This window comes from Pyxicephalus adspersus, chromosome 5 (assembly GCF_032062135.1).
Source record: "Pyxicephalus adspersus chromosome 5, UCB_Pads_2.0, whole genome shotgun sequence".
Taxonomy (NCBI): Eukaryota; Metazoa; Chordata; class Amphibia; order Anura; family Pyxicephalidae; genus Pyxicephalus; species Pyxicephalus adspersus.
Window position 1 is genome coordinate 98,310,544 of NC_092862.1, and position 27,762 is coordinate 98,338,305.

Here is a 27,762-nt window from a genome sequence, read left to right on the forward strand (position 1 = left end):
ATTTGTACCTTATATATATTTTTGTTGTTTTTTTTCTATAATAAACAAACAATAATAAATAATTTTTGATGGAAGGGAATAAATAATCCTCTAACCTAAAATATGTATTTGGGTTGAATTCCATCAACTTCATGTTTCTTTGGTGAAGTCAGGTGACAATGTTTCGTCATATGATTTACCATCTCACCTAAATTGCTGTGACCATTTTAAGTTTTTTTTACTATCTTTTGGATTTTTTTTACCTACCTAGTTGATGGTGATTCAGCCTATTTTAGAGGAATTTTACCTGCAGTCATGTGAAAATGTGTTGACTTTTTCAACACATCAAACCATTAGTAACCACTGCCATGGTATATTCATGTCAAAAGGCTTCACTCAAGTGTATTATAAGGTAATGGTTTTAAGCAGCACTAGAAGCAAAAACTAGAAATCTACAAATAATTTTTAATTCTGTTCATTCTGTGGATTCAGAGACCCAACCTGACCTTACTTTTCCCCACTACATTTAAAGCACCACAGCTTGGAATTGCTTCAGCTTGTAATTGGATACTGGAAGAGCAGCGGGTCACTGAAGAGGTTAACCTTGTGCACTAGAACAGTGCTGCCTTTTCCTCTATTAGTCCAGTAAAGTAAAGTAAAAAAGTAAAGCCTTTTTAGTTGCACTTCAATAATTCAACACCTACATAATAATCTATGTGCCTCAAAGATACTTAAGATATCTCATTGGTATCTCTAAAAAAGCCATTCAAGGACCCCTGTTGAGTCACAGCAGTGCAGATCTCAAATCTGTTTGTTTGTTGGCTTTCTTTCCATGCTGATGTATAATTCTGCTCAAAAAATGTAGCAACCTTCTTTATCAAACCCAGGCTACATTTTTAACAAAAACACTTTTTGTCCAATTAAAGTCAAGAAATTGTTATGATTTGGTTGGCTTAACAAAGTCTCTGCATTGCATTAACGTTGGTGAGTTAAGGTGCGTACACACTTCCAATTTTTATCGTTCAAAACGAACGATGAACGATCGATTGGGCAAAAAATCGTTCGTAAAAAAGTAACCAACGACGCCGACGAACGAGAAAAGTCGTTGGAAACGAACGACCGGACCGGCGGATCGGATTGGACGACGATCGTTGAACATCGTTCGTGTGTACGGTCGTTCGTTGATCGTCCAGGGGCTGAGCATGCGTAATGAACGAACATTCGTTCACTTTCCTGTCGTGCACATAGTTCCTCTATCGCTCAAACGATCGTATCTATTGTGTGTACAATATCTACGAACGATCGGGTCGTTATCTCTATGTACAGGAATGGTGCTATACGATCGTTCGTAGATATCGTGCAGGATCGTTCGTCGTTCGCTTTCCAACGATAATAATTGGAAGTGTGTACGTAGCTTTACCATACCAAAATAGATCATCACCATGCGTTGTGCAATGCAGTACAAGGTTGTATTTGTTCTAGTTAACATAGTGACCCTATATTGTTTTTGAATGTTTAGAAAATAGGATTTCAGGTAAAAAAAGGCTATTTTATTAGGAGTCAATTTTCTTATTGTACTACACATTTTGATTGTTTCCTATTTTACAATGCACAACAAATGTAACGTTTTTTACCTTTCCTGTACAGAATGTTATTGTCATGTTTGAAATAGTTTCTATGTTCAACTTTAAAAAAATAGGCTACAAACTGAAACAGCTCTTTCCTTTTGCTCTTTTTTTGCATTATCCTTTCATTATAACAGTGTTGTACATTATTGCCCTCTACACCATTTACAAGAAATTAAAGCTTTCATTCTTCACAAGGCATTATTCTTCTATTGTAATCTATGCATTGTGCACAGTAAAACATGGAACTAAGTATAGTGTGTTGCCATTCTGTTCATTTTAAATGGAACTTGAACACACTTTGCCAGTGCATCTCAATGCAAATGTGATTTAATGCACCGCTGCAGACAGATGTGAATCAAGTAGGCCTTGTGTCGGGTTGTGTTGGGAAAATTGGTCCATTAAAATTATTAACAAACTGTTCAAACTAAATGGACTGCCTAAAACAACGCACATTAACACACCATATAACACATTGCAACAGTTTAAATCCTCCATTAATGCTAACTTGGGCAGGGCAAAGTATATATGGTACTCTCTATAAAGAATGCACAATTTTGACACCATTGAAACAGTCTGGTAAATATATGGGTTTATCATTTAGCAACTTTGGGTATTCTAACTACCCCCCTATTGGCAGAAGGTCCCATTTTTAATGCTTGATGGATAAATAAATTATGTCAATGCATCAGCATTCCCCTTCACTTCTTGTAGTTTCAGTGCATGAACAGTGCACAGTGTGTTCTTCCTACATCTCTACCCTTTACGTGTATTTGATATAACCTTGATTATGATTCCTTGTGTGATATGGTGCTGTAAAGCTGTAAAGCATAAAAACTTAAAAAATATACCGTATATGTAATATATTGCATGTGGCGAAATATGTTCTTAGCCGTTCACCGAAATTACAGTAAATCAGCAGTTGCCAGGATCAGTCAGTACACAGGATTGCAGACGTTTTCTACCCCAACCCAATAAATATATATACAGTGGTACCTCGGTAAAAGTCCACTTTGGAATAAGTCCAACTTGGTCCTTTTTGAAAAATCGTGCTTGGTATACAACCTTTGTGCTAGAATGTGTATGGGTAAAAATGAGTCATACCACCGCGCGTTACCCTTATTTACCTCTCTCGAGACACAGCCATGACTGCCCACGAGCATCAGTATGCCAGTTGCTACCATTCAGTGAACAACCCGCGCTATAACTCTCTGTGAATTACATAATATCTCCTCCTCCCTTCTCAGCACCATCCTAGTAGGCACTCAACTCTTCTCAGCAAGGTAAAGTGAGGATACATTTTCATTTATTTCATCTAATTGCTTTTGTATTTATGTATTTTAGTATTAAGCAGTGTTTAAATTATTTCATACAGTCCATCATTTTATAATATTCCAATAACAATAGTTTTTGTTTTCATGGGAACGGATTAATCATTTTCCTTTTATTTCCTATGGGAAAAATTTGTTTGGTATAAGTCCAAGGATCTGGAACGGATTCTAGTACCACAGTACCACTGTATATATATACATATATATATATATATATATATCAAAATATAATAAAGACACTACAACAGTTTTAACTGGCAATAAATGGCAGCGGCACTGGTTTTAATATCTTAACTTATTATCAAGAAAATTCAGTACATATCAATAAATAAACTTGCTCAGCCATTAGAACTCGAGCAATATTAATCAACAAAAACCATACAAAACTAGTCCCCCCCTAATAAGGGTGACAAACTACATAAGTATGCCAGCGATATTAAAAGCAGTAAATGGGAAGAGAGGGTTGGGAGCTTTTTTGAGTCGTGCCAGGTGAACAGAGAAGCAATGATGCCGAACCTCCTTATATATCCAACTGGCTCGAGCCTAGAAGCTTCCAGAAGCCCACCCATGTTTCCCGCTAGAACATAGAAAAAGGTAAATACCATTGCATTTGACATATTTAAATAAATAATCAGTAAAAATGGGATAATAAATGGAAGAAGGAGATGAGAAAGGAGGGAGGAAAAGGGGAAACTAGGAGAATGTTGAAAGCCCATGTCAGTGGGACCATTGGTTAAAGTAGAACTAAATTCTAAAATAAAAATTACCAGACAGGTACATGTACATCCTGCAATACAATACCCTTACCCGCATGATCACAGTTTTTTTTAAATATTCCTCACCTTTTCCTGTTTCAGATTCTAATCTTCAGTCCTTATTGGCCAGGATTGGATGATGAAACTCCTGCACATGTTCGCAGGATATCATTTAGTCCTGGCAGGATGTCGAGATTTATTTTAGATAGGCAGAAACATCACCTGTCCCCTTCTACCTAATTGCAAAATTTCAAAGTGGGGCTGTGCATTAAAAGAAATCAGAACTGAACAACATATATAGGCTGCCATGTTGGCTTTCTTCTAAAATACAGACAGGTAACAAGCATTTTCAGAAGAAGAGCACTGACAGCTGCCCACATATCTCCCGCTGTTGCATTATTAGTACAAGCGCAAAGCACTCAAGTTTTCCAGAGTAGGATATGCTCCCACTAAATAGATGACTTCCTTGTAAATTTGACCTTTTCTAGTTTATGCCCTAACATTGACAAATGTTCCCATAATTTTCTTTGTAATGTTTGCCTAGCAGCATTCTGAGAACAAACAGAAATTAAACTTAGATCCAAGCAAAGATCACTATATTTCATTATAGAGATGAGTTTGTGATGTATATGTTCCATTATACAGTAAATACAGTAAGCTGCAGTATTTGTTATGCCTTACACCACTCAGCATGTGACTTTACCTGAACCATATATTCTCAGAGCACCTACAATGACATTTCATTTCAGGATGGCCTTGCAGACTGTCTCCAAGGACCTTTCCTAGTTTTAACATTGCCATGTTTTGACAAGAAGCCATCATTTTAATACAGGGAGGTGGCATCCATTTACCCAGGAGATTGCTTTAGCAACTGGGCAGATCCTCATATAAATGCTTTGCTTCTTACTGACATGTCTCAGTTTCTGCTTTTATTCTTGAACTGAATCTAAAAGCTTCAGGCTACTCTACAGTGGCTTGAAAATTAGTCAAACAAATGCTTTATTTAGCAATTAGCCATTTATTCTTTCTGCATTGTATTACTGTACATCACCAGAACTGCTCATATCTTTTGGCAAGCAGCTAAAGTAACATTGCAAACCTGGGCAATCCAGACTGAGAATATGATAAAAAATGCATGAGCATTGGTTTCCATCTGTTAAAATTGCACGTCAAAGATATCAGTGGATTAAGCGATCTAAACCTTCACCGCACTGTTAACAAAGTTGTTTCTCGGACTGTATAGAGTACTTTAACATGGCCGATATTATCTCCAATCCCAAATATTTACTACATATCTACAAAGTGTGTTAAATAGTAGTGCACAAGCCACCTCTGGCAATGGTTTGCTTTTTAGATTTTCAATACTCACTTACAAAAACCTTTTAAACTGGACTGGTTGTCAATTTGCAACCAATTACTAAACATATACAATTAATGATATGTCAGAACAAATTAACCTTCGATATTACCAAACCAGCATTATACTAAGGAATCTGACATTTCCTGGAATCAATTACTGCTATTAAAACACATGGACCTGGATTCCCACAAGAGAATGTTTTAGGGAATTTCAGATTCCCTGTTTTTTTAAATAGAGTGTACAAAGAGTAAACATATTGCCCTAAAACTTAGTCTCATTTATACCTTGGCATTCCAAGTAGTTGTACTTATGCAGTATGTCACACCTTAACATTCATCGCATTAAGGCAGAACATTCAAATTAATATGTTGCCAATGTAATAGAACCTGAAAAAAATAGAATTTAAAGAAATGTCTCCAATGGAGCACACCAAAATGCATTATGTGAAAGTGATGATGATGATTAAAGTGCATTACTGTGTGGTGTACTGCAATGGAGGTGCTATTGAAAATAAAATGGCACCACATTGCATACAAATATACATGGTCATAACAATGAACTCCCTAGTAAGGATCCCTTGCTGTCAGGTATCACATATTTCTGGGGGCTGTACAAAAAAAGAAATACCATTTGCTTTAAAGGCTGTCCAAAGAAAACCAAAACCTCACACTGGCTAGAATCTGGGTAGTAAGGGGTGTAATACATAGAGCAGAGATTAGTGATGATAGGACACAGATAATAGAAAATGCTTTCATGTACTTGTTGTATACACAGTGATGGATTGTACAACAGACGCTCCTTGGTAGATGAAGGAACATGTGCATTACATTTTTACATTACATTTATTATTATTTTTCATAATAAAGGTGAGACTGTAGTATGCTATGTGTTATATATTTTTGCCGGGATGAAATTTAAAAGAAAGATCAATATAGTTGTCATTTTCTAATTTTTTTCTGTTGAACACTTTTTTAGGGATGTTGTTAGAAATATAGTGCTCATTATAGCATTTGTGTTGGAGGCTTTTAGGTATTTACTTTGACCTGGGTCAGTTCCTCATATTTGGGAATTCTTCAGCACTAGCATCCCCTCTGTCAGGCATGGTGGTTGGAATTCCTCCTTCACATTTTGACACATATGGCCTGATTTATTAAAGCTCTCCAAGGCCTGAGAGAATACACTCTCACCAGTGAAGCTAGGTGATCAAGCAAACCTGGAATGGGTTTCTGCAATGTTATTTGCTATTTGCTAGTAAATGCTTTGAATCCTGGACCAGATCCATCCCAGGTTTGCTGGATCACTAAGCTTCAGTGGTGAAAGTGTATTCTCTTCAGCCTTGGAGAGCTTTAATAAAGCAGGGCCAGTGAATGGTTCTCTTGAGTCCCTTCTCCCCTCTTTGGTGCAGTGCAAGACATTTGCTGCTAGAGAAGAGCACCATGGCATTTTGGTTTGGAAACCACTGACCTGGGTTTTTGGTCCACATCCCTGCATTACTTTAGAGAGTTGTTATCAGTAATATTATTTAGCATGTCAGCATGCAAATTTAACTTAACTGTAGCCTCTTGCATTTCCTCTACAGTATTTAGTCTAGGAGAGGAATGGTCAGGTCATTTAAGTGTATTTCATGCAAACATGATGGCAAGGAACATATAGGATCAATATAGGATCATATATATCACATATAGGACCAAAGGGAGGAAAAAGAGCAAGTCCAGGCGATGTAACTGCATGCAGGTGCACAGAAGTTCATTCATTCCCACATGCGCAAAGGAAGCTAGGATTGCTGCATGCACAGCTTAGCAAAATATGACAGCTGGTCAGGTAAGAACAGTTATTGCATCACCTGCAATAAACATATGCCTGGTCGCCAATTGTTTATAGTGGGACATTAGTTCCCCTTTAAGTGATAGGGGTGAATTTTGCATTGTTCAGACCAAAACCTACATTTAACCTTTCTGAAAGCAAAAGCATATTTTGTTATTTACCTGTTTATTGTTTAGAAGTTAGCACACTGTTCTCTCCTATCCACATAATGCAGTCATCATGCAATCACCACTAATGCTACATCAGCTTCTCTGTAAGCATACAATTAGGGCAGAATTCCCGCAAGACAGATAATTATACTAGTTTCTGTATCATCTCACTCTCTAAGATAGCCTACGGCGGCAGGTGTTCTGAAAGCTCTTTTATTAAACCATAATTATCTTATTTGTAATTAATGTATTGTAAATCAAGCTTTGCATTTCAGGTGGAGGGTCCATTGGATGCCACCAAGGTGAACTGATGCAAAGGTGAAAATAAAAGAAATAAATATAAGAAAATAAGGAACATAATAATGAAGCATAAAACACGCTGGGCTCTATAATCAGAGCTGTAACTAGGTGTGGTCAGAAGAAGCAGGAGCTCAGGTAATGGAGGAGATAAATCTCAGAGGAGGTGTGATGTTACACTGGGGAACGAGAACAGGGGGAATAAAGTATCTGGCCAAAACTGATCATTTCATTTTAAGTAGAAGGTTGTTAACTCTGCTTGTCTGAAAAGTTATGCTAACCGTCTGCCCTGGTGTAAATATGCTGCTGCTTGTGCTTCTGGGTCTGGCAGAATGTCAAAAGACCTTCTTATTTAAATCCAAACTAAATGATATTTAGTTTGCTAGAGTACTATATCTCTTAGTTTTAGTTTTTAAATGCTGACAGTATTCCCCCCCAAAATTTTTTTAGGCGGGGTGGATTGAATTTGTAGGCGAGTGGCAGCCCCTGTATTGTGACCCAACTTTTTAGTTACCACACAAAAGGCAGGTGATTACAAAAAAGTGCTGGGTAGTACGCCCCACTAAAAGGGTCTGGGGGGAAAACTGGGTGATCTCATGCCACATACGAGTATATGCACTTCAACAATGGTGGCAATGGCATTCCTCAGTGTGAGTTTCCAAATCGAGACAACTGTGGACCATACCTAAATGATGCGCCTTGAACGCCACTTGTCTTCATCATCAGTTTGGTGACAAAGAAGAAACTAATGTTGTCATCCTTTAGCAACAAATGCTTTACAAGGATTTTAATTGCCTTACAAGGTCCCAAGTCACCAGTAATGTTTGGGGTCTCCATGGAGCCACTTTCTTCTGCACTGTATCACTGTGTTGAGATGACTGTATTGGGAGAAGCAGAACTTTGCTTTCTTATTACAGATAGTCAAGAGCAGAACAGTATCAGTTTCCGTAAATTTTACTCCAAATGTCTTGAAACATACTGCTTAGGAACAAACACAAATAACATTTTAGATGTCCCTTATATCATAGGAAGAAATGTTTTTCAGTTCAGGTCTTCTTTGAACAAGATGGCAGATGATTTGTAACACTTACATTTGCCATTTTTCTGAAGTCATTTTTAACTTGATGTACCTTTCTGATAAATGGATTTACTAACAGAATCAACAGGTAATAAAATCTACATGGGAGACTGCACTGCAGTGTTATTTTTAGTGACAGTCTTCATCATATAGTATTTGTCATTTTTTTATTTGGTCCATAGTTCTACTTTTTTATTCCATTATTGCTATCCTTTCTCCTCCTAATTGGTGGCTGGTGTGAAATCGTTTTGAAGAGATAAAAAAAAAGACTGTAATTGTTTTCTTTCAAGATAGTGAGATCATAGTGATTGACTTGCTTTCACCAAATAAACAGTGAAGTGTAATTGCAATTAGGTGGGAAGTTCTGCATGCATGTGTAATGACATTGTATGAATAAACACATTTATTTTCCTAATTTCATTAACACTTTAACTCATAGCTGCTTGGATACCCAGGTCAAATGTATTGTTAGCACGCATAGGTTGACTTGACATTTGACTCTATAGGGTCTTCCTAAGATTTACCCAACTTTTGCCCAAAATTTACTTTTTTTATTGGATTTATTTAGAAAATGCATTAATCAATGATTTTCTTTTCTGGTTGAATTCGACAAAACAAAAATGTGTACATTTTGCATAACTTTTTTTTATAGATTATCACACATTGACTAACTTTTTTTTATAGTAATAAATAAAGGTTTTAACTTGGTTTACCCTTCTAATTAAAATCATATTTTTTGTATGCTGAAAATGCACAAAATTGTTAAAACTTGGCTACATATATTATTGGTTTTTAATATTGGAATTTTTTTTGACAAATACAGTATTAAACAAATATATGCTGTGAACATTTATTCTGCAGTGGCATCTGGAGGCTTATTTTGCCCATGAAGCTTGCATTTGTTCACTTACTAATGACAGAAGGCATGGAAGTGCTGAGTCGTCTACAAACGTCCCTGAGAGGAGGGCCGAATAACAGTGTTGTTAAGTCAGGAATATGTCATGGGGAGATTTGGAATATGAGGGGGGGATGATGATGAGTTCTGTTTTATCCAGGTTAAGTTTCAGGAATCGGTCAGACATCCATGATGGGATGGCTGACAGGCAGCATGAGACCTTATCCAGGACTGAGGGAGACAGGTCAGGGGTGGACAGATAGGTTTGGGTGTCATCAGCATAAAGATGTTACTGTAAGCAAAAGGAGGATATGAGACTACCGAGAGAGGAGGTGTACAGAGAAAAGAAAACGAGTGCAAGGACTGACCCTTGGGGAACACCAACAGGGAGGAGAGTGGGCGAGGAGGAGAAGTTGCCTTGAGACTTAGCTCTGATGAGGTCATTGTCCACTTTAGTAAGGACTGTTTCGGTGGAATGGGCAGCTCGAAAACCAGACTGGAGAGGGTCAAGGAGAAAGTTACTGTATCTACTTTTATCATAGCACTGATGCTCTTCTTGCATGTAACCCATTGATGTGTGCTTGTGGGGTATTTGCTGTTGTGTGTCTGCAAAGTGACTGATATCTAGCAAAATACGGTGGCTTGGTTGGCATAACTCGTTCAGCAACATACAGAGATGGCAGATGGCTGCACAAGCACAATTATTGTCACTTTTGGCAGGCAAACAAATGGAAACTATTTCAGTGGACACATGATTGCTGTATGCATACAAGGAAGAACACGATTATCAGATGTTTGCTATCTCATTATCCAACAGTAAAATTTGCACAGAGCAAGTGTCTGAGAACCCCGGAGTATTAATGCCTTGTTTATGGGCCATCAGAAAAGTCTTATACTAAATTGTGAATGAAGTCTGTAGGAAGATGGAACCATGGAACCAAATATATAATAATGTTTGGGAAACTATGAAAATATAGAGAGGGACAATACAACATTATGTATGCTGTGCCTTGCAGCTTCCTTTGGTGTAGTACTATCACTATGTTGTAATACTGGAGCCTATATGTTGTTGTCTGGATGGCTATGGTAAGTTATTTGTTCATGTTTCATGCTTGTAAAACCGATTGGATTCATAGCACATAGCTAACTAACTGTGTTGAAGACATAAAGCTATGCTATCACCCACAAGTATTTTAGTACACTAATTAAACCACATCACAAATCATTCCAAATTAGCTTTTCAAGATTTAGACACTCCAACTACAACTGTTTACTATAGAACAAAACTGCTAATCTACAAACCCAAGCCATGTTTTTTTGTTTGTTTAATTGTGGGTAGATTGAGATGGGTTAGAAGCATTGTCAGGTTTATTTTAACTACTTCTAATTAGGGAGGTTACTCCTCACCTCCCTACATTCTGTCATGAAGATGAAAAGTAATGATACAACATGGTACACAAAAGAGTAACCCCGTTAGTACATATCTAGCATTAGATCCCATTGTTTTATTGCACCTTAAACTAAAAGGAAGAGTGAAAGTCCAGTTAATGAATAGTCCATATCTGGTTGTGACTTTTCTCATCACTTCCACGCTCACCCCCACCCCTGTAGTTGTTGCTTGTGTTCTGTTTGACCTGATCCTGGCTGGATAATCCACATACTGACTAAAAAGCTACAAGCCATTCCTCCTGCAATTTTTTAAAAACCTACTTTAGTTTAAGTGGGTACAGTCTGCTTTAGAGTGGCAACTCTGCTCTGGATTCCAAAGCAGTGCAGCATTGTTGTCACACCCTCACAGGAAGCTTCATTAGGTGGACTTTGCTGGAAGGCTCAACTGGAATTTCTGGGACTTTGTAGGGATACTAAGAGAAGCTGCGCTGCAGTTTTTTTTATTAGGGGGGGGGGGGGGTACATATCCTGCCCATTGTACAGTTCCTAATAGCTATAGGCATAGGGCCAGTATTGATAGTGTTTTGTTGGCTAAAGTGTGTTACATCTCAAAAAATTCTAAAGAAGTGCAAAAATCACCAAAAAGCATGTCTAAAGGAGGTGAACTGCTGGTCAAAGTAATTTATTACAGTAATAAAACACTTGAGAAGAGAAGTATCCTGTCTTTTACCTGATAAATACCGTATTTTTTGGCGTATAAGACGCACTTTTTCTTCCCCAAAACTGGGGGGGGGGGGGGGGAGTGGGTGCGTCTTATACAGCGAACACAGTTTTTAAAAATAATTAAAATATACTCACCCGATACCGCGATCCCGCGATGCTGCGTGCTTCTTCTCTCCTCTCCTCCTGGCTGCAGCGCGTGTCTCCTCCTCCTCCGAGCGAGAAGATTGGCATCGGCCAATTATCAGGCGAAAATCTGCCATGTGTACAGTCGGTGTCGTCCATCGTCCGGACGACCGACCTGCCGGATCCACGGACGATGGACGACAGCCGATCCTAATGAAAGGGAAGGGGAGAGCGCGCAGCAGGGTGCCGCTCCGTCGCTCTCCCCCTCCCCTCTCCATAGAGCATGAACGGTGCTGTATGTACAGCACCGTTCATGCATCGTGCACTCCCTTGTCGTTGGAAAGGATCGTGAAAGATCCTTTCCAACGACAAAAATTGGAAGTGTGTACGCAGCTTTATTTGGTGCATGCTGCAATCTTTGTGACATGAAAAATATTAAAACAAGAATAACCTCACAGGTGGATGTTGTATTATGTGCATACATCTCTATTCACTTATAGCAATAGCTTTTCTGTATAATTACTGATATCAATCTCTTGTCATTACCTTTACCACCCTGGTAATGTACTTGTGTGAATTCTGCACCTTCATTCTCCGATTCGATTGTCATAGCACTTTGGATTAGATTGTGTAATTTGCTATAGTTAGTATACAGTGCAGTACTTTTTTCTTCTGATGATCAGGACGTGGATTATGCATTTTCATTATGAATATTACATTTGCTTGTGTCCATATGTCTCAGAACACATAACGGGTTTCCTTTACTGAAGAAAAGCACTGAGTACAGTCACCTGTATCTGTAAGTACATTCTCATATGTACAGTAAGCACATCATTGCTCCTTAAAGTGCTGCTGCTATTAAATCCAATGCAAGGCTGGTCTTCTGTCATCAAGTGCAGCCAGGATCAGCTTGTTTAGAGCAAAACACAGAGCCATGCCTTGCTACTTGAAAAGGGATTGATCTTCGATAGAATAAACTACTGGTGGTTTTTATATTCTGCAGATGTATAATGCATAGTGAAAGTGCAGTGAAGTTGTAGTTTGTCAATACTTACCTTCCACTTGCTCCACCCAACATCACTAGACAACCAAAATCACCTGGTCCACATCCAAGCTGGAGGTCGCCTCGAGTGCTTCAGCTAGAGGGTGTCTCAAAAAGGGTAAGACCTGCAATCCATGCTGCTTAGGTAGTTCAAAGTTAATGGGATATAGCACACTTTGACTTTTTCACATTGGGTGCTCAAGAGCCTTGTATCACTTAGAGGAAAAACACGTCATTACCTTGAGACATGTTTTAGAAAATCTTAAGGCATCACACCAAATTTTATAAGAAATATGAAATAGTATACCTTTCACACAAAAAAAAAAGATTTTAAAAAGCCTATTGTCCATTTAAAATTAAATACATTTAAAATAACATCCACAAAATTTAAGAACCCATTTAAATGAATGCATATATCATAACCAGGAAAGAAATTGCAGGGAAGATTGTGGATGTCCCAGTTTCTTTTCCTGCAGGTAATTGTGATAAAATTCAGTACAAAAATACCAACCGTTTAACCATGGCAAGTGCATTTTTTGCCAAATATATCCCTAGTGTTACTTTATTGCAAATAGCAAAACACTTTTTTCCCCACATATTTTGCTAGTTGTAACACAGAAGGAGTAATTGACAGATATATGTCCGGAAAACAAGACTGCTCTTTTAAGATTACAGTCTCTGTCTGCGTCTAAAATATAGCTTTAGGAAATCTTTAAACAGGATGGACATGTTGGGCAAATATAATTTTAGGCTCTCAACAGAATCCGAAAAAACAAAAGAAGAGAATATTATAATAAAATATTTTTTGAAATCAGAAAACAAATCAAATTACAGGCTAAAATTCCATGTCCTACCAGGCCTAAATGATTCCATAAATGTTGCCTGGTTCTTGTAAAGGAGGGGTGAAAGACAAGAGTATCTTTTTAAGAAATAATGTTTCTTGATTTAGGGATTCAGGAATCTGATACTTTCACGTTGTACTTCCACTTTTAGGAGGGCAAAACTTAAACCTAAAAGCTGGCATATAACCCTCCTACCACCCTTGCTAGTGTCTTCTAAAGGTTGATCATCTTTTTGTCAGCTTTGCAGTAGGAAAAACTTTTTCTTTTTTTAGAATTTTTGTCTATTTGCTTTTTTTTTTACTTTTTTTTATGAAGCACGAACTTGTTGCTTCAAGTGCTGGTCTCTCACTTATGAGAGTTGCCACCAGACTCCAATATTATTTTCTGAATAGCAGATCTAGAATGTAGAGGTTTTTTAGCACTCCATAATTGCCCCACAGAGATACATAACACACACACACACATGCACATAACCATAAACCTAAAAGATGATCCTACTATCTTAGGTCTGGGGTCCTCCAGAATACTGGAAAATATGAAGAACTTTTCTAACGCCAGTTTAGCAGATTATCTCAGCTTTGCTTCACTGGATCATACCTCAGTGGTGTTATCCCCAGATGACTTTGCTGATAAGGTGCCTTACCTATGGTTACTCTGTATACCGTCGGTCATGGTACCTTCAATTGCTAACTTCAACATGCTAACTTCACTTATCAGGGCTTTCCTAGAGATAGTCCTTAATATGACAGATTGGCCTTTTCCATTGTATTTCCAGTTCCAGGTGGTGCAGTGAAATCTCAGCAGGATTTGGGGAAGTGGTCGTTTGCCAAATAGATCCCTTGGCCCTTACTAGGGATGTGCCAGATATTCCCTTTATTTGCTGCCCATTGGTGACAAGTACCAGTTTGGCTATGAATCGTGTCTCATACTTCAAGTTTATTTTGTAACTGTATGAGTACATGGGCTCATGTGGATGCTTCTTACACTCCATTATTTATTGCCGAAGAGGTTTTGGCTTGGGTTCTCAGGGTACTCTTCTTCCCAATATAGTAAGCATGTGTTTGGAGTGACTGGCACATAATGGCAAAACAGTTTGGGAAGATGAGAGTGAAAGATTCTCTAAAAAATGCCTGGGGTACCTTTGGAACTATCACTTGTTTCTCACATACTTGATAAATGGTAATTATTGGGATTTATTAAGAGGACCTCTATGTGTGAACTTGTTATCCCCATGTGCCTATACAAAATTGGACTAGTATCCCATGAAAATTCATACAATCCTCTATTTATGGACAGTGGTATCATCACCTACTGAATAAACATCATCAAAAATCAGGGATGCTGTTAATACATAATACAAACACATCACACCTAAACACATCAATTATGGAAAGCGGCAAATTAGAATTAATTGCAGGATAATACACATGCAAATGCATACACCTCCTGCTTTAGCCAGGACATGCCAACAAAACTGGTCAAGGTGGAGACTTCCCTTACAAAGGCCCACCCTGCACTCCATCTTGTTTCTGATACTGACAAATGTTGTGCTGTAAAACATCTGGAATTTGAATTAAAAAAAAAAAAAAACTTATTATTTCAAACTGCTCTATGGGAGTGCCTAGAATACCTTTGGAACTATGGCTTGTTTGTCATATAGAACTTTACAAATGTATGTGTCATGAATGTATACTCTATTATTACTTTGATGGCGACATTCAATATTGTTGAGTGTTAAGATGTAAATCCACAAATTATATGACCACTCCCATGAGGGTCTGCGATGCTCCTACAAATGTGGAATATGGCATATTAGCTTGACTATATACCTCTAAAATGTCTCACTTTCCTGGTGTCACCTATATGGTTTTTTATGGTACCATGCGCCTTTATAGACCAGAACTGGATGTGTATCTATTATGCCAGAGGATTAACGAAGTGATACAGTACACAGAAAGTAAAAAAGACTGCTTGTGTTCCCTCCTGTAATGGCAATATGCCACATGCTCATATGTGCTACAAAACTTCATGAAAATCCCATACATAATTTAATTATAGCCCTAAAATCATTCAGCAATAAAAATTTACATTTGAAAAAATAAATCCTTCATATTCGATAAAAGAATATAGATCTTTATAGGATTTATGTTTAACCACTGATAGAGTTTTACTACAAATTATTTGTTCAATTTAGACCATAGCCTTCATTTAATTTTATAAAATTGTACTCTTGGTAATGTGAATAAATGTAGCTCTTGCTGCATTATACATGTTTAAACTAGTTCATTGTGTTATCCCCATTTGCATATCTTAAGGATAATAGCTCTGAGAATTATGTTATTAAAAACTGAGTGTTTTGTAAGGCAGAAATATTTTAGTAGGAGTACAATTACTAAGAAAAAAAATGTATTCCGTTCTACATTAAATATTCTACTCTGCTAAAACGAGTTGTCTTGTGAAATGGTTGGAATTTTTGTGTAATATGAAAGCAGATTTCGCATTTAACCTCTTGGAGTGTATATTGAGAAATTATGTATTTTGAGAAATAATGTGCAGTGCTATACACAGAGCTGTCCTATGGGATGCTGAGAGGCCATATGGCAACAGTAGAAGCTGTCTACACTTTCATTATAAGGCAAGTCATGCACAAATATTTCAATCAGGATGGCTTGATGAACCACATCATTTTCATTTTGAATGTTCTACAGTGTATAGTTTTATTTGCACAAACTTATAGTGGTCTCTTTGCTAAAATAATAATCAGCATATGACTTCAGCCAAAAAAATAGAAGAAAATTGTGACTGACAGCCAGGCGCTTCTATACAGGTTGACAATCAAAAATCTGGCAACTTCTGGACCTGAGGAGTGCCGGATTTTCAAAAATTCTGGATTTTTTGTTTTTATTACTTACCTCCACACACAGACCAGTCTTCCTCTCGCAGCACTGCGGACATCAGGCAAAGTTCCAGGGAGCAGGCAGCAGGGACATCTCAATGTGTATTTAGTTTAGCAAGCAAGACCTAACAGCTGTTTCTGCAGAACAGCGCCATGAAAACATTAGTGGCCAAACAGTGTACTACAGTCCCTGTATTGAAAATGCGATCCGAAATTCATGTCGGAAACTGAAGGAACCAGACTTTGGATTGTCAGTCTGTGTATATATATATATATATATATATATATATATTATATATATATATATTTATGTCCTGTTTGTGAACAAATATATATATAAAAATAAATATATATATATATATATATATATATATATATATAAATATATCCACAAGCAGGAATTGGTGTCTACCCACAGGGATATCTCATGTGGAAGTCTGATGTCTTTGATATATTCCCAGTCCACTGAAGCAGGAAAACAAACTAAAAGCTGACCATATTCACTCATTGTCTCTTGGGGCTTGACTTTACAATGCAAGGCATCACAGCTGTTTTCTGCTTGTTGTTCATTTTATATACTTGTATTTCATATAGTATATATATACTATATTATAATGTGCAATTTTTAAGGCAGGTACCAAAACATGCTGTAAACTAACAATGCTTTCACAAACATGTATTATAATTAATTATTCATATCAGTTTACAAAATGCAAAGTGAGCTAACAGAAGAAAAATCTGAATCAAATCAATGTTTAGTATGACTACATTTTCTCTTCAAACCAGCATCAATTCTTCATTACATCAGCATGTATTCTTGCATCCAGCCCATAGTTCTCCAGCAAAGAGTTTCCGGTTTGAGAAGCTGTACAGTAAAGTACTATTTTATGTAAAGATAAAGCTTACACTAACAACATTTTAATTTTTCAGAATGACTCAGAATTCCACAACAGTGTCTAACATTTCCTGGTAGTTACATAAAGAATTATGTCCACTGCAACTCCTCAAAATCTCTTGGAAATTTTTCAGAAGTTTTTACCTGTATGCAAAGAATTATTTAGAGATAAACCTTTATGATCATTAGGAAACATTTTTTGGGGTCATTGGGTCAATAGCTGATTTCTCTTCTAGTGAAGCAGAGAAAATAGTAATCTGTACAAATCCTCTTGTAGTGGTAGCCAGAATGTTCACTCTTAAAGTGGTGTCTAGAATACCACACTTATAGACTACTAAAAGTGTCCTGCCGCTGGCTCTACTAAGTGGTGTTGGTCCCATAACTATACAGGCATCAAATGGGAGATCAATTAACAAAAGTTCAAAGAATCCCTAGGTATCTCTGGAGGAACCCTGGTTAAGAATGCTTGCTCTAAATTTACAGATGAACCAATATAGAGCACTAGATATACCAGCTACTATACAGCACACTTTTCTTTTGAAAGAAAACCTTTCTGTAAATGTTCATGGTCCTACCTCTTTTTCCCTAGAATCAGTAGTGAGTGGTCCTCACTGGTGAATATAGTGCACAGGTTATTTATGGTGAGCATTGTTCTTTATATCACACCCTTAAAGTAACAGCATGGGCTTGCAAAAAGCGGGGTGAATGAAGCAGGGCTAGGGGCTGGAGTGTAGAGAAGATCAAACTTTCATTTAAAAACCTGAGTTTAAGATGCTCCAGGAGAACATTTTTTCATCTTGCATATCCTTTGTCTATTGAAATACATAAAACATTTCTGGATATACCGGTACTTTCTCTTCCTTGTACTTTTCATCCTCAGTCATTTTTTATATGTTTTTATAAACAGTCTGCTCTCTTCCATTAATACACATAAGGACTGCCTTTTAAGAGGATTTCTGCCCACTTTAGCTTAAAGGGCAGTGCATATAAGGGCTTACAATGAAATAAATCCTTTTTAGTAATTCAAATTTAATATATGATATATATATATATATATATATATATATATATATACACACAAGTGTGAAACACACTTGGCTAAATATATTTCAAGCATTTAATAAAGTTATTTTCTGTATTACAGAATGTATTAAATCGTAATGATAGCTATAAATTAATTAGTGGACTCTGGTAGATGATGTCTGACTTTTCCCCCAATTATAGCCAAACAAACCATAGCTAAACAACCTCCAAAATCAATGTATCCCGTGAGTAGGAACTTTTAGGGTTTACTTACATATTTACATATGTAAGGTTTGGATTGTATTTTCTACCTTGTTCATGTAACTCTAAGTTCAGTAATACACTCATGTATAACTTCACATACACACACAAACACACATAAAGCATATTTTTTACTAACAGTGCCTGTGCATATTATTCATTAGTAATAACTGGTATATGCCAGCTTTGGCACCTTCGGTTTTTTCTTGAAAATGGTGCTGGGAACAGAAAAAGCTGCTGTATACGATGGCTACATTCATAGTGCTAGGGTACCTTTCTACTTATTTATTCATAATTTTAGGCATACAATGAATTGTGAAACATATTTCCTCTATTTAAGAATGAGGTTGGGGTCTGACAACATTAATCCTTCTTGATATTGAGATTTGTGATTTTTTAATATTTTTTACAACCTAATGCATTTTAGCTATACATTGTGGTCACCTATATTAAGGGGTTGCCCATAGGAGTTTGTCCTAGGGGTGCACTTGTAAACATTATGTCTGCTTTATTGGAATGCATGTACATTATACAGATCATTACCAGCTTCCTAAAAGTTAAGGATCATTGCCTTTTCTTCCACAAAATACTTAGCTGTGTGAATCAAAAAGCTTCCCTAGTAAAATAAAAAGCCACAGTGGGTATGGTATTGCTGATAAAAAACACTTCTCTTTCTCCTGTCAAAACAAATTGAGGGATTTATCTATAGTTTACCGTCTTGAAATAATATTTGTTGTGAGTCTAAACCATAAGATCTGAATATAATGAAAGAAAACATCAAACAACTGTTCATATTTTATACAGACAGAAAACAGTTGTGCCTGGTATTAAAAAAGGCCTCTTGCCTGAAGTAGTTTGTATATTACGTATCAAAAATGCATGACTTTTTAAAATAAAATATACCCATTATCTATTGTTTCCTAAACTAAATATAAATTTCATTGTTACATTGTAGTGACAACTGAACAGAATTTAGATAAGATTATGAGCACAGTGTAGGGTCCTTACATGGCTGCTTTTAACGGTGGCTTGTCATAAGGGTAGTTGCTTACATAGTCTACAAGTTCCCTGATGGGTCAAAAGTATAAAAAAGTTCTATGCAATGTCAAAGTTCTTCAACTCAAATTCATGAATGCCTATTATTTTTGACACATCAAGAAACTGGCACTTTGTTCGTACTTTAGGATGAGTAGATTGGTATTTTAATGCTGTTCATGCTGTTGTACGATAAACACCAGGAATTTGGGGCTGTGTTAGCCCCCCTTGTGTTCTTCCCTGTTTGTCCAGCAGTGTGATGGATGGCTTATGGGCTAATATGCAAGTGCAGACAAGGACAGGCCCATGTGCCAAGTTCCTAGCAGCTGGTATGTGCAGAAATGTCTTGATGGCTTCGTTTAATTTATAATACAGTTCTAGCCTCTATAAAGCAGCAACATTGGAGTTCTCTCCATTGGCTTCCATTTCACCTTAGAATCAAATTTAAGCTCCTGTGCTTTGCCTTCAAATCCCTCCACAGTTATTGTCCCACTTACATTTCTGACATGGTTAAAAAATACTCCCCCAGCCGCTCTCTCCGCTCCTCTAATGACCTACTAATGACTTCCTCACTCATAACCTCATCACACGCACGGTTACAAGACTTCTCTAGAGCTGCCCCAACTCTCTGGAATGGTCTTCCTCGTCCTATTCGGCTTGCTCCTACTTTCTGCACATTTAAAAGAGCGCTCAAAACCCATTTTTTCAAACTTGCCTACCCGTCTTCCTCTGTCATTTGGAACCATCACTACTTCCCACCACTACATATCTCCCATCCTATTGTGTGTGAAATTCCCCCACCTACTAGATTGTAAGCTCTTCGGGGCAGGGTCCTCTCCTCCTGTATCACTCTCTGTATTAGTCTGTCATTTGCAATCCCTATTTAATGTACAGCGCTGCGTAATATGTTGGCGCTATATAAATCCTGTTTATTAATAATAATAATAATAATAATAATGCTTCCTTGAATACAATCTATCAGATACTTTTGTTGTGTACATCAAGAATTACGTGTTCATGAATATGATACCGACTGTAGTTCAATGTATATAAAACTTGTAATATATTCAGAATCACTTTGTGACAAGATGTTATTCAGCTGTCTTAGTCTCCCTGATATAATTGTGCCGTCTAGAAAGCATTTCAATCATGACTTTAAACATTATGACATTATTACAAAATTATTCTTATCTACAAATACATAAAATTACTAAGACAGATAATACAAACCCGTAATAATACAGAAGCAGAAATGGCACATGAAGATAAGCAGTTGCTTAAGTCCAAGGACCTTGGTAGGCCAGCTATTACCTGGATTTGCTTATTTTTTCCCTCATTGTACCTTAATACAATCATTACCATGAAATCTTTGTTAGTTATGATACGCTTTTATTATTTTACAGGTTTGCTATGTGTTTGAGATATTTATATATATATATATATATATATATATATATATATATACACCTTACATGGGACCTTGGTAAAGATATCTGTGCCACCATTTTCACCTAATCTTCTTGTGTGTTTGGGTCACCTATGAAATTGTTAATGTACTGTGACTCAAGCAGATCATTACCAAAATGTCAGAAAAACCATAACGATTACTACTATATACACAGCATACATATGCCACACAAAATAGTAAATATAGTAATATAGTAAGTAAGTATAGTAAGTAACCACAAAAAATGCATTTAAACCTCAGAAAAAAGTAAAAAAAATAAAAACTTCAATTAAGTATGCTCAATTACAGTTGCTTAATTAGGGGTATAATATATTTGGTCAAGTACTACCTAGCAACCAACACACATCTCCCCTCACCTGTACCCCTCACCCAGCACTCACTTTTGCACCCCTGACCCACTGAACCATTTTTGTACTCATCCACTGCATGAATTTCTACTCCCCATTTACCACCTCCCTCTATATCCACGATGCTTGCTGTGCACTCCCATTGTGCCTTCACAGTAGACATCATAAATACAGGTAGAGAATGCAGCAATCTCATATCCTGGCAAAACATACATCATCATGGAAGGCCAGGGGAGTAGTGGCCTCATCATTAGACAAGAGATGCAGCAAACATGTCCCAGGTGTCTAGTATGTCATTCCGTGCTTTGAGAACTACTGATATAGAAAATTACCGTGAATCTGATTACAAGTGTTTTAGTTAGTAGTACAGGTTAATTTTATGTTTAGGACCCTGTCGATGGACATAACCTCCTTGAAAAGGCAAGCAACAGAATTTTTTTTATGTATTGGATTGATTTTTATATTTATAAATCAAACAGCAGACTGTCAAATAGTTATATTGGGAACAAATGGCAGATTTATCTGGAAATGAAATGGGCAAACCAAGTGTTTTTTACAAAAGCAATAGCAAACACAATAAACTAGCGCCATTCTAAAATAAGAAAAATGATAGGACTGCCCAATAGCCTGTCACTGTGCGCTAAGGTGATCTATATAAAAAAGACAAAAACCATAAAACATGTGTTCTTTACAGAGCAAAATATACAGCCGCGTGTAGCAATGAAACAAGAATGGGATTTCATTGCAGAGGAATTATTATAGCCAGTTACTGCCAACATCAGGAGTTATATCCTTGTAGCTAAGGCGTAACATAAAAGCAATTTAAACCTGTCAGGGTCAGCAAACCTATAAGTTTATAATGATCAGCTTTGTTAAAAGGAGTACATAATGTGCACATCAATGTATTCAGTGCCGCTATTATTTACAAATGTAAAATATTTGGGGTTTTAAAGCAAAATTGTTCATCTGTAAAGTTAATCTCTGGGCAAAACTGAATTACCCTCCTCTTTCTGTAACCTATTCTGTGTGATCAATATATTTCCTAACTTGTAAAGAAAGATATACTCACCTAAATCTACCATCCAGGTCCCTTTACAGCATTGCTTTCATGTCCATCATGCCAATCATTGCAATGGCTCCCATGATCTCCCCTGAGTATCCCCTGACATATACACCCAAACACAGAAAAAACACTGTGCATAGAAATAGTTTTTAAATACTGGCAGTAAGGTAATATTGGAAAAGAAGAACCATAGTTGCTGCTCATCTCTGGTTTATAGAGAATGTCATCACTAATGCAGAGCTCCATGGATTTGTATATATTATCTTTCATTTAGCCTTTTGTAGCTTTCTTGAGAAATGAGATGCTAACAATGTAACTTACATGGGTTTATACCCAGATTTTTTATGACCAAGGATTCACAAAGCACCAAAGAAACCGCACTGCATATATAGATTACTGTAATGGTTTCTTTTGTCTAATGAGAACCACATATAGGAGATAAGTTACTGTTGTGGCAGCTGGGATTGATATTTTTTCATGTCTGAATACAAGAATACCTAATGTAAATTTGCATTACTATTTAGTAATCTCATTTGTATATATATATTTTTTTTCCCTGACCATATCAAATAGGGAAAGAAAATATGTACCAAAGCACTTTTACATTCCTTCTAAGCATTGTTACAGTGTACATAATCTAACTCAAATTCATCATATTTTCCATATTTAAAGCTAACTTTTGCATAATTCACATTGCACCTAATGTATCTGTCCCATCTTTTTCCTAGATCTAGTTGCATAGTGGTTTATCTAATTTATGTGATGAGTGTATTCAAGTCTACTGTAAAAAAATGACTACAATACATTTGAAATGTGAAAATTGACTTTCCATTTTGCTTCTACAGAATTAGCTGAGTAGAATTGAATCCTGAGTAGAATTAGCTCATCCTTACTTCTTAAAGCCATATAATTGCTAAGATCTGCAGCAATTGTTACATCCTACCACTGGCTTCTTCATATCAATCTGCGAGGTCACCGTGGAATTACATAGATCTTCATATTACAGCTCAATAGAAGTCTATGTGATTGTACAGTGCACTCCTGGACAATGATAAGAAGCTGATGAAGGGGTATAAGCATTGCCACAGACCCCTGTACGTGTGGAGACTGGAAAAGGCAGATAGGCTTTTCTTGCTCAGGGGGTACATGGTAAAGAAACTTTAATTTTTTTTTCCCTTACAGTGCTGCAGCTTCCTTAATAACATATTATGTATTTGTTTTTACTTACTTTCTCAATAGACTCACATATATATCAATAAAATATTCCCGGCCGTTGCAAAACGTTTAGGACAACATACAAATGGTAACTATCTTGCTGTGTACAGAACAGGTTATAAAACATAAAATGGGGCATTAGCACTGTTTTTCTGGTCCTGGTAAACATGGAAGGTCAGTAAGTCCTGGAGACTTTCCTATTAATCAGTTTTAGCTATGGAATGGGACTGGATCAAAAGGGTAGGGAATGAGTAATGGGCATTTCTTGTTATATGGGCATGGACCTGCAACACCATGTTTTCATTATAAACTATTCTGAAATGTGCATTTAAATAGTACATGTTATGTAGTTTACTGCACAGTATGACTCAGACAGCAGGAGGAAGGGGCAGCACAAGCCAATCAGATTTTACTATATTGCTGAGATATGAGATGAGTGCATAGAGTTGACTTCATCATTGTGTTGCTGCTTTTCTATTTAAATGTTTTATTGCAATATAGAAAAGTGAGATCAGATCCTGGCAGCGTTTATAGGGATCTCTGGATTAGAAAACTTGCTGGACACAATTCCTATATTTTGGAAATAAAACACTTTTTTTCATATTTCACCTGGTAATGTAGACTTTTGCTTTCTTTTTTTACTTTAATGTGTTTTTTTCTATTATGTCTGTTATCTCTCTCCCTCCCCTCCTCATCAATCAGTGCATTCTCATCTCTAGTAATAAATTGGATATCAGTGATTCCGAGTATCTGAGAAAAGCATAGAGCGGACTAAGGGAACCAGCTGTGGCAAGCTCCATAGTAACATCCTGGCAGTAGAGATCAATCTGAGTCACAACAGGAGAATAAGCTTCTCACATCTTGCAAGTTGATTTTCTGTCTGTAGATATAATAGCACGTACCGCAGCTGAACTTTATTTTCTTCTTTGACATGGAGGCAGATCATTATACTTCCCCTTGCATAGTCTCTAATTAGCAGCCAGTGGCGTAGGAGTTGCTTGTAAAAAGACCTCATACATTCCATGCCCAGGGCATGACTTGAATTGAACCCTTATCGTAGAACAGAGCGATCTGCCCTCAGTAGTTAATAAAAGTTATAAGCAGACTTAAAAAAATTCAGTATTGTCTGGCACTTGAGACTATAAAACAAGATATTTGATGACAGCCCTAATATGTACCGATTATATTTTTACCTATGGTTATCCTAACAATAGCGTAAACCTAGAGTTTTAAGCATATTATTACACAGTATTTATATAGCACCATCATATTACGCAGCGCTGTACAAAGTCCAAAATCCTGTCACTAACTGTCCCTCAAAGGGGCTCACAATCTAATTTCCTCACTAGTCATATGTCATTAATGTAGTCTAAGGTCAGTTTTTGTAGGGGGAAGCCAATTAACCTAACTGCATGTTTTTGGGATGTGGGAGGAAACCCACGAAGACACGGGGAGAACCTGCAAAACTCCATGCAGATAATGTCCTGGCTGGGATTTGAACCTGAGACTCAGTACTGCAAAGGCCGGAGTGCCAACCCCTGAGCCACCATATTAGAAATGGCTGGCCCTAGTATGTATATCCTTATTTTATGTGCCAGTATACCTGTTTAACAAACAGCCATTCTATAAGTTCTCTGTAATTTTCTGGAGATGAAATCCAGAGAGCACCTCAATGGATCACTGCAATGATCATGCATTGGGCCTGTTTGGAACATGCAGAAGTTTTCTAATCATCAGATTACTGGGTCTGGGGTAGACAAATGAACTAGAATAGATAAATCAAACTCATAAGAAACAGTGGGCCAAATTAGGAGGACTAAATCTTTCATGAAATGGGATTCCAGTAAAAATTGCATCTGGTCACATTTGAAACATATAAACCACAAAATGCCAATGTAAAATACTTAGCAGTTCATAGATATGATGGTTGTTTTATTTTTTTTTTAAGGCTTTTTATCTTTTATTTTTCATGGTATTTATGTCAATATTACACTTTACTGATTCTGGGTCTATGTACAATTTCTGCTGTTTTCATGGAGGGAGCCATGGTGGTCACACAGGCTGGACCACAGACATATCTGCTTTTGTTCATCTGTATTAAATCGTAATAAAAACAGTTTGCTCAGAAAAAAAAGATTATTTTTGACTTGACAGAGGAATTTTTGAATAAATACCAAACTTTACATTCAATGTTTATTTAAGTAGTGGCCTGGAAGTATTGTACCAATTCTGTTCCACTTATACGGTACCTGAACTCTGGATGTCTTTTTTAAAATTAATTGCATTTATATGGTATTTGCAGCATGATTAGCTACAGACCTTTACTTTGTCTTTGTAAAGACCCACTCCGGAAATATCCCCACTTTCGGCTTGTAGACCAATAGCAAGTCTACTAGTAGAAAGGTGGCATATCTGAGGAGCACAAATTCATAGAGACACAGTTACATAGAGAGATTTTATATTCAATTTGATCATGTAATAATAGTATTAAACCTTTAGTAACTTATGCTTCTTTATATTTTGTTTTTTTTTCTTCAGTGCACAGAAGCCAAAAAGCATTGCTGGTACTTTGAAGGTTTATATCCATCATATTACATGTGAGTAATCATTTATTTTCATTCTATATTGTTTAGAAAAGTGCAAAAGTTTACTGCCACTACCAAGGTTCTTTGTCTTTAGGCATATGCTACCATTGGATTACTTTCTACCATCATATATACAGATTGTCCCCGGGTTAAGAACATCTGACACACAGATGACTCCTAGATAAGAACTAGGCATCCCTGCTCCCTTGTGTGCAGGGCGGAGGCTTGTAGGGGAGGGGCGGTTTGCATGACTTGCAGAAGAAATCTTTTGCTAAACACAGCTGTTGTGAGTGATCTTAAAGCTGCGTACACACCTGCAATTTTTCTCGTTGGAAAGGATCTTTCACGATCCTTTCCAACGAGAAAAGACTGCAGGATGCATGAACGATGCTGTACATACAGCACCGTTCATGCTCTATGGAGAGGGGAGGGGGAGAGTGACGGAGCGGCACCCTGCTGCGCGCTCTCCCCTTCCCTTTCATTAGGATCGGTCGTCGTCCATCGTCCATGGATCCGCCAGGACGGTCGTCGGACGATGGACGACGACCGACTGTACACACGGCAGATTTTCGCCCGATAATTGGCCGATACCGATTATCGGGCGAGAAAAATTTGCCGTGTGTACGCAGCTTAAGAGCTGAGCTGATCTGTAACATCTTGTAACTCTTTAATGGCCAAAACAAACTCTGCAGTTGTTTCTTTTTGCATATCAAAGCACAGCTTGCTGCAGAATTAATGAAAGTCTAGGCTCCATAAAGTGTTTTTTTTTGCTTTGTTTGTGAATAACTCACAGTGAAGATTTTTTACAGTAACTGACACTATGTTGTCTTATAATATGTTGAAACAAACATCTGTCCTAATTGCGTTTATTAAAATAATGTATCTGTTCCGACTTACATACAAATTCAACTTAAGGACAACCCCTACACCCTACAGTCCCTATCACGTATGTAACCCGGGGAGTACCTGTATTACATGCAGCTAAACTATCCACAGCTTTCCCACTATCTCACAATACCACCCTGGTAATGGGAGCTGGGTAAGTGTTTTTATATTTTTTTATTGCTGTAATCCTGTATTTTGTATAGGAGGAGGGGGCCTACCACTTAGACTGACCAATTTTAGTGTTTTCACCAATACATATGGTAAAAATAAGCCTTTTTTTTGTAAATTCTGTCCTTTAACCTTTAGTGTTAATTGTTACTCTATTATAAAAATGAGCTGGTATAATTTTGTAAATTTGTCTCTTAAGACTGCTTATAAATTATATTCACACCTTGTGACTCTGTGTTGTATAAGTAGTTTTGCTGAGCTGGCACTATTATTCTACTTTTATCCTTGCTTTCCATGGCTTTGTAATCATTGCCCGATTGTTTGGCAGATTACCAAGCTTCTGTTTTTGGTTGGCTGCTTTCCTGGGCATCTGAAACGTTTGAAATTCTGAAATGTTACTCTAGGTGTTTTATAAAACATATTGTAGTTGTTCTATGAAGGAGACATAGGCATGATTTACTAAATGAACAGAAGTGTAACTATTTACATAACAATGGGAATGTTGACAG

At 37.0% G+C, this 27,762-nt stretch overlaps 1 protein-coding gene across 1 annotated transcript in view; it reads left to right on the forward strand.

Annotated features, from left to right (window-relative positions):
- Positions 1 to 27,762, forward strand: part of VOPP1 (VOPP1 WW domain binding protein) — a 61,073-nt gene that overhangs the window by 13,305 nt on the left and 20,006 nt on the right. Inside the window, exon 2 of the mRNA XM_072412246.1 lies at positions 26,154 to 26,212. Within this exon, the coding sequence (XP_072268347.1) occupies positions 26,154 to 26,212 (59 nt within the window). The remainder of the gene's footprint in view (positions 1 to 26,153; positions 26,213 to 27,762) is intronic.